Source organism: Limulus polyphemus, unplaced genomic scaffold, assembly GCF_000517525.1.
Source record: "Limulus polyphemus unplaced genomic scaffold, Limulus_polyphemus-2.1.2 Scaffold835, whole genome shotgun sequence".
Taxonomy (NCBI): Eukaryota; Metazoa; Arthropoda; class Merostomata; order Xiphosura; family Limulidae; genus Limulus; species Limulus polyphemus.
The window spans coordinates 386,677-395,911 of record NW_013666445.1 but is presented as its reverse complement, the minus strand read 5'-3'; the positions used below and the strand labels follow the sequence as shown (position 1 = coordinate 395,911).

At 29.9% G+C, this 9,235-nt stretch overlaps 1 protein-coding gene across 1 annotated transcript in view; it reads left to right on the top strand.

Moving 5' to 3' along the window:
* LOC106460783 (protein SPT2 homolog) overlaps positions 1–8,005 on the top strand; it is a 13,903-nt gene extending 5,898 nt beyond the window's left edge. The window contains exons 4-6 of the mRNA XM_013920522.2: positions 1,811–1,946; positions 3,397–3,471; positions 4,052–8,005. Coding sequence (XP_013775976.1) covers positions 1,811–1,946; positions 3,397–3,471; positions 4,052–4,151 — 311 coding nt within the window. The 3' untranslated portion in view covers positions 4,152–8,005. The remainder of the gene's footprint in view (positions 1–1,810; positions 1,947–3,396; positions 3,472–4,051) is intronic.
* The last annotated feature ends 1,230 nt before the right edge of the window (positions 8,006–9,235 follow it).

Below are 9,235 nucleotides of genomic sequence, written 5' to 3'. Positions count from 1 at the left end.
GTTTGAAAATATGAACATTGCTCAACATCATGAAAATTAAACCTTATTTTCAATAAGCAATCCTGAAAAATATTTGGGGGTGCTTAACTTTTTTCCAGGTGTATATAAGGAATTAGTGTGAACTAAAAAGATTAACTGCAGTTTATAAGAACAACTGTTTAGGTTATCCTTGCATTTCCATCCTTCATGTTAACACTAATGCCCACAATTATGAACTATTACCCAACACCATAATTTCCATTGTAATGACCTTCTCTGAAGGATGGCATGGTCAATTGTAATACACATATTTTAATAAGATTTCCATGAACCCTCCACTCTATGTGAGCATCAGCTTATAATAGCACAGTAATGCATAAATGTTTTATAGGAACACAATTAAGTAACTTAACAGTTATGTTGAAGTTGGGGCTATTCTAAACATCAGTTACATGCTCCACAGCTTGTAGAAACATTGCTATAGACTTTATGTGTGACTTAACGTTTCATTCTGATGTAGTCATACCTTTTTCGTTAGCATCAGTGTAGAAATTTCTTGTGTAATTTGTGGCAGTCCATGATCTTCATATTAAATTGAGTTCACCTTTGTTTTACTATGTACTTTATAAAATTTATTTTTATTTGAAATGCTTGAGGCAACTGCAAAGCCCAGCTAAAATATTTTTAACTTTTCCTGTATCATATTAGAAAATCATTATCACATCATGATCTGTAGCAATTTTCTTTTTTCTTAAGAAGGTACACTCAAGTTAAGCTCATCCAATAATGCAGCAGGCTTTCATCTTTCATGTTCAATGTATTTTCTCACTTTCTTTCCATCACTGGGAAACAGCCTGTGCATTTTTAATTTATGTTTCTTTACAAAGGCAGCATCTTTATAAATTACGCTATTCGCAGTGTATATTAATATACGCATCTGTGATATTAAGTCCTTGTGTGTGTAAGATAATTAAGCATCTTATATAGACTGCATATTTAAAGATATTGGGCTAAGCAGGTCGGAATGCAGATTGTAAGGTTGAAAGCCCTGATATGCTGCTGGAGAAGCTCCACATTTTTAGTTGTTGGAGCATTAAAGCTTTGAAAATCTTGTTTTTTGGTTAAAAGTACATACTTTGAAGGTGGGTACTGCTGACTGATTGCTCTTTCTCTGTTAGTCAGTCGTAATTAGGGGTGGCTATGCTTGAATTTCGAAGGTCTTTGAACTGACTGTTTAACGTGTATCACGTGAGACACCATTCAGTTTGAAACTGGAAATATTAAAATACAAACAAGTTTGTCAGCTACATGTGGTGTAGGAAAAATTGCTTTGAAACATTGTGTTTTTCTTAAATAATTTCACTGACTGTTGCGCAGTTCAGATAAATGTTACTTTCTCATTATCCACTCCTTATAGGAGGCTTAAGAAGACTTCTTCCAGATAACTGAATAACAAAATATAGATTCAGACTCTGCTTCTTAAAAGCAAGAAAAAGTAAAACAATTGTTATTTTCTCACATCATTTGATATATTAATATAAATGTAACATTTTTCAAAGAGTATTTGATCCTTGAAAAGTTTTATACGTCCAAAAATTACTGTTTTTCTTACTTTTAATTGAGTACTTAGTAATACACAGTGTACTACTTCATATTGTGTCATTAACAAAAGTACTAATAAGAAATGAAATAGTCATTATTGTTAAGGAGTTCTAAGAAAATTAATAAATTAGGAGGACATACTCTCTTTCTTTGTTTGTAATCCTGAAAACAATTGTTTTGATAATTTATGATAAACTGCTTGACCATACATATATGTTTGCATATTTAGGAAATCCAATAAGTCAACAAATTGAAAGTGATGATGAAGATCAAGACTTGTCTGATTTTATTGATGATGACCCTCAAGAAGATGAAGGAGATTACTCTAGTATCATCAGAAAAATGTTTGGATACAACAAGCAGAAGTAAGTTTCTCAAAATAAATCATTACCATTTTAGGTTTTGTAGTATTTTGATTTGTTCAATAGCTAAGAGGTTTGAATAAAATTCTTAGTGGTTAATTTTGAGTTCATAAAAATAATGCTATGTGAGTTGAGGATTGAAAAGGTTATCTTCATTAAGTGTAAACTAGATAACATTTGTAGTTGTGTAAGAGAGGTAGTAAAAAAGTTAAATTCTACCACAAGAATATGTGATTGGAACTTGCATCTAAGCCACTGTAGGCATAAATTAACAAAACACAATTTTTTGTTTCATAAATTAAACATATATATCTGAAAGTCTTGTCAGTATGTATGTGAATATCCACCCCCAGTCCACACAGTTTTACCATGTATCTTCATATACTGGCTGACATTAGTTTCACACATACAATATTGAAGAATTCTAATAAATCATTAAGTATTGTGTTACATCAAATTGTTTATTAGTCAGTTTATTTTTTCAGATACTCCTCCATAATAAACCTCTGTTTCACATCAAATTTCAGTTTCCTGACAAAGTATTAATTGCTACGTATTGTCAGTACTTGTTTCCGTGTGAAACGCACTGCTGTTGTCTTTGAGGATGGCTTGAACCTCTAGTTTGTAGAACTAATTTTTTACATTATTTTTAGTTCACAGTGTTGTTATGTTTAGCAGTAAAGGGATTATAACACCTTTTTCTGTGTATTTTTGTTGCTAGAGCTATGTTTGTTTTCGTTTCCCTTTTTTTTTTTGTGGTAAATTCAGTAAAACGAATATCTTGCTCATATTCATATGTGTTAGTATGTTATGGTGATTCAAATAACAAAACGGACTTTAACTACCCATATCTAAGTAAAAAAAGCATGAGAGGTTGATTTCTTTATACATATTTTCATAGATGTAATATCTCCTTGGTTAACAAGAAAAATCATCTGTTGCTAAATACTCGCTAAAGGACAGTAAACTTCAGGCCCAGGACAAGTTGTATTTTAAACACATTAAATGTTGATGTAGGCAAAGGAGCCAAAGTTGTCTGGGCTGGAATAAGTTACTCAGCTGTTCCCTTCCCTAAAGGATGTTGCTATCTGTATATTATGTAAAATAAACTTTTGTGTTGATTTTTAGTAACTGCTGGTATTAACCAGATTTAATTGTGTATAATTGCAGAGGTTTTATTGGTTCACATTGTGTTCCTTGTACAAGAAGGTAGAACTATACTCAGGGTAATCATAACAAAGTGAAAGGATTTAGAAGGAATACACACTTGTTTCATTAATCTTCCATTCGTATTAACCAGATTTAATTGTGTATAATTGCAGAGGTTTTATTGGTTCACATTGTGTTCCTTGTACAAGAAGGTAGAACTATACTCAGGGTAATCATAACAAAGTGAAAGGATTTAGAAGGAATACACACTTATTTCATTAATCTTCCATTCGTTATGAAATAGATATGCACATATGGATGATGATGATGATGATATGGAAGCAAGCTATGTGGACATAATGAAAGAAGAAAAAAGAAGGTAAATTATCATTGACTGCAGCATAATGTTCTTTTTTATTTTAAATGTCAATGAGCTCTCTACTCATTTTCAGACTGGAATATTTTAAAAATTTCCAAGAGAAAAACCTATTTGAACTTTTTCATGAGGTTAATACATGAAAGATCGATATATGTCTGTGTGTGTATGTATATATATATATATATATATATATATATATATGTCTGTGTGTGTGTGTGTGTAGTATATGTACCTTTATGATGTAAGTTAGCAAATGAAGTAGCAACTAAAACTTTGTATGGATTTTTTAATATAGTAGTTTTTATGAAAGCCATTATTTCCTGTATACACTTTTGAATTATTTATTTTTTATGATGATTCATCAGGTTTTATAATGAACTTTACAAATGTTTTCATCAACCTATACGAAATAGTGTTAACTGAATCATAGTATTTGAATTATATAAATATTAAAGTCAAATATCATACCTTTATATTTACTCTGAGACTTGATTTTCAAAAGAGGCTGATAATGTATTTACCTCATTCTTCATGTACAATATATATATATATATATATAACGTTTTGTTTCTTTTTCTAGTGCCAAAATTGGTATGATGGAAGATTTGGAAGACATTAGGAGAGAAGAAGAAGAAAGAAAAAAAATGTTGTTGAAAAAAAAGTTACAAAAACAAAAATAGTCTCATAAAGCTTTTATAAATATGTATGAAATATATCTCTTTAAAAAATAAATCTTGCAGTGAATGATTAGTTCTGAAAGTTAATACTCTGTGTTTTTTAATAGGGAATTTAAATATTAAATGTTACCCAGTGAACTAAACATAGCAGTAGTTTGTTTTAGTGTTCCAGAAGAGCTGTTTTTTCATCTTCCTGAACAATTTCTTGTACAAAAACTGCATTGGAATACCTAGTTTAAAGAAAGAGCTTTAGCAAAAGATTTTGCTAAAGCTTGTTTTATTTGTGCTTGGTTTGAAATTTACAGAAGTACGATTAAGTAGTTAATAATATGTTTTGTGTTTTTATAATATATGTGCCTTAAATTAATGAACCAAAACTTCTTCATGTAGAATAATTTATAACTGTCACTTAGTTACGTTTGAAGAAGAGTCTCAAAAGCTGGAATTTAAAGCCTGATTTATATGTTTAAAAGTTTGTTTGAATTATAGTTTAGGCCCCATAAACACAAGCCTGAACATTTTCTCTTGAACAAACGACCTAAAAAAATTAAGATTATACATTGATAATTAGTATTTTTTCCCTGTTGGATTATATGCATGTTAACAATCTTTTTTGCCTTTGGTACACAGTTTTTATACTTATTCTGGGACCAATAATTTTTTTTATGCTTTAGATTGAATTTGTTTGCATACTGAAGGTTTATTACAACAAATGATGTTAAAAAAAATCAGAAAATATGTCTTTTTTTTTTTATACTGTCCATTTAAATATTTACAGAGGACTAATGTTAACTTTTGGTTAAATATTATAATCATGAATATGACCACCAAAATACTGAGACTTTCTGGCATTACAATTGTAGTTATAAATTTTTAGTTAATTTAGCAAATGACTTCTATAAATTTCTAAAGCATAAGGAACTCAGGCTTGCAACATGGTATATCAAACAAAAGATAAAGACAGTAGTTTAAAAAGGAAAGTTTCCAGGATGTTCGGGTTATGTTGCTGTGTTCCTTCACTTTGCCCTGTATAAACCATGATGAAAGATTTAACACAAAGGATCACCAAGTAAAAGGCAAGTAGATTTCACAAGACCCAGGAACTTTAGCACTTTTCAAATAGTTGACTGTGCTTCTTCAGGATTAAAGAAATGAGAAAGAGTAATAATAACTGTTCGAAGCTGTTCATGTTTTAAATTGTAAAGTGTGAGATGAACCCTGTTATTGTGCGATTGGCCTTGTCAGCACTAGATATAGTAGTTATAGTGTGGTTTACATATTATAACATATATTAGTTTACTTTCACTCATGGGTTTTTTAAATATTTGAGATGAGTAAATACTGAAAGTTATTTGTGAAACAACTTTATGTGCCCATGAAGTATAATGTGTACATAGTATAAAAGTGAATTGATATTTAGATGTGGTATGGCTTATCTTACAAAGCATAACATTTAGTAGTAGTTTGTGTTGTATAGCATCATAACAAACTGATAATAATTTAAACCACATCAGTCTTTAATGGCCCAATACACGTTTTCAGTGAGAAAAGTGTATAATAGTATCTTAAATATATCAGTAAAGAATGATGTGATTTAAATTATGATCAGTTTTATTGTGACACTATGTCACACATGTATTACTGCTAAATTACTTGATAAGTATTGTTAAAAAACAGTAGAGTAATTGGATCAGTGTTAAATATTAGAAGGGAAGTATTAATGATATAATGGTTTAAAACACAGAATTGTATGTAAAACAAAATGATTTGCTGGATGAGAATGACAAAATACTAACTGAGGTTTTGGACCTTGCAGTAAATACCAAAATAAATAAGACCTTGTAATAGATTCATATTTCGAAAAATTGTAATTTAAGAATAATAAAATAGAACAGGGCCCATAATGTTTCGTAATCTTCAAAATTCCATATTCAGTAATCTAGATGTACAAAACAAACAAAATGGTAGTTACAACAGAAATATGATATAATTTGTAATACATAAGTAAACAATTTGATTACAAGAAGTAGAACAAGAGAAAAAAATGAAAAGTGTGCAGTGAAAATGAATTACTTGAATGAAAATAGATTTAAATCAACTGAAGAATATATATATTAGAGATGAAAGAAGAGTTTTAATGTATAATGTTTTTATTATAAATTCAGTATCATGATTGGCTGTTGAGAGAATTTTAAAGTTGGAGAGAGCAATGGGATGAGGTGTTTCTGTATTGTGTTGGTAGACAGTGGAGTTGGGAGGGGTTGTAACTTTTCTCTCTAAATAATACACATTATTCATTTGATTTGAATCTATTTTAATTTAACTATTTCATTTGCACTACATACTTTTCATTTTCTCTTGTTCTACTTTTTGTATTCAAATTGTTTACTTATTGCAAATTATATCATATTTCTGTTGTAATTCCCATTGTGTTTGTTTTGTACATCTAGATTACTGAAGATGGAATTTTGAAGATTCTAAAACACGTTTTAACAAATGCTTCATATTATTACGTTTGTGTTTTACATTATTATTAAATAAGACCTTATTCACACTGATAGTATCTTTATTTGTCATGACTACCCTTTAGTTTGTAATATTTCAGAGAAATGTTATTTTTTTAGTACTTTGTTTTGTTTGTACATGTTTGATATTTCTTTGTTTATGAGTATAAAACTTTAAATTCTGTATGTATCTTAAAGTTATATGAAAGGAATCAACTAGTATAATTATGTGCAAAAATATTTTTTTCATGCCTTTCTGTTTGATTTTTTCTTGCATTTTATCATAAGGATTTGCAAAAGTGTATGTATATCTTTCATTGTAACATTGTAGACAGTCCATCAAAAAAAAAAGATACTAAAAAATCAGTAGATTAGACCATTTTTACAAGCGATAGATGGTACTTGCTGTAAATCCACATTAAATGCAATGGACCTTATCTCTTTATTGAAATAGCTTTCTAAAAATTCATCGCAACTGTTTTTCAAACTGCAGAAATAATGTTCTATACAGAGAATTCTTGTCCCAATGATTCTGAAATTTGAAGTGTCTACAATAAACATATTAAAAAGTGTAATCTCTTACATTATCAGGTTTCAAAATAGAAAATATCAAAGGGAGTCTTCAGAATTGGATGTTTTTAAATATTGATATATTCCTCATCTTTAGTTATAAAAATTATATTTTTGCTTTTAATCAGGAATTATTGTAATTCTATGATATGAATATTTACATGCAAGTCCCAAGTAAATGAATTTGGAAAATTAAGATCAAGTAAATGGTACACAGTGTAAACTATCATATCACTAGTTTCAATACACACTAGTACTTTTATTTTGTTCAATGTTGTTATTTTTTTAATTTATAGAAATAATTCAAGTAAATTATATACAGTTAGCTTAAAAGTTGTGACCATTGTTGTTTTTTAAAGATACTGAATTGACAGTTGTATCTACAGGTTTCATAACCTTCCTTCATTGTAAGATTTTTCTGAGATTTTGGACTCCTATCTTGAAGGAAAAATTTAATTTGTAGCGATTTAGTTTAACAACACCAGAGAAATATTTTATTTTTTTCAGGTGTGCCAGTTTGCTAAAAATCAAAAGGTATATTTAAAAAATTAAAACTGCATATTGTTTATCATTCATGTCCATCACTTGCTGTAGTTTTACTGCTCAGACTTTCTTTTGATGATATTAAAAAGCACATCTGGTATCTTTTAGCATTAGTAACACCAGATATGATGTTGTAGACCAAAAGGAAATCAAAACCAGCAACTTAACTCTGTACTACAACTTTTAAGTTCTATAAACCAATTAAATAAAGCATATTTAGTTTCTACGTTAGAATAATAATTTGTTGTTATCCATCTTTGAGTCTTTAAACTCACACTCACAATTGATGAATGGTCAGATTATATGTTAATTATGCAATTCATATGTTGAATTCTTAGAGATGTGTATGTAATATACATTTGGGCTTGATTGGAAGTGTGAAGGGCCAGGTGGTTAGGGCGCTCGACTCGCAATCTGATGGTCGCGGGTTCGAATCCCCGTCACACCAAACATGCTCGCCCTTTCAGCCGTGGGAGCGTTATAATGTGGTAGTTAATTCCACTATTCGTTGGTGAAACGGTGGTGGGTGGTGATGCTAAATTTGAGACGGCTAGCGCAGATAACTCTCGTGGTAAAACAGTGGGTGGTGATGCTAAATTTGAGACTGCTAGCGCAGGTAACTCTCGTGTAGCTTTGCGCGAAATTCATAACTACCATCCACATGAAGAGATATTGGTAAAATATGTAGAACAAGATTATGAATGAATTTACATCAAAATTTTAATGACGTGTGTGTAATAAAACTACCTTGGGATACAACTTATTATATGTTTTACTTGGCAGAATTCCAATAATTTATTCAACACGTTGGCACAGAGCCACACTCGGAGATTTTAGAACCCTTCCAGAATCTGTAACAGGTATTCTGGGATAGTTTCCCATAATTAGTTCCAGGAAAATCTTCCATTTCCAGTGAGAATGTAGAATAAATAAATGAGTAAACGCAAAATGTGTTACGAGAATATTATTATTTTTAAACAGCCCAGGTTTTGATGATATTTTTTCAAAGATAATTTTTCATATCCACCCCTACACTGTGAAGTGCCCCACACTAAACGTTATAGTTCATATAACGATAAATTATCAACTTAAACTGAATTGAAAGTTAAAAAAAAAAAGTTTTAATACCTGTTCGTGAAATCGGCACGTAAAACAAATATAAACTTATTTAAAATGGAAAATTGATAAAAGAAAGAAGTTAGTCGTATTTATTTTATTATTCACTCTTTTTATCACAAGGAATTGGTAATTTTCATCAAGAAAAGTAATTGTCACCGTTTTTAAATATTCTTAATTTATGCATGTGTCGTTAAATATGAGAAGAGCAGGTAACGCCTTCACTGGCTTGTAATACATAAACAGCCTTGAGGCTATTCTTGAACTAAAGTTTGGAACATTTGCAGTTCCACAAAGACGAAGAAAAACATCGTCAACCAGGTATGTCGCAGCCATATTTAAAACCAACTGTGC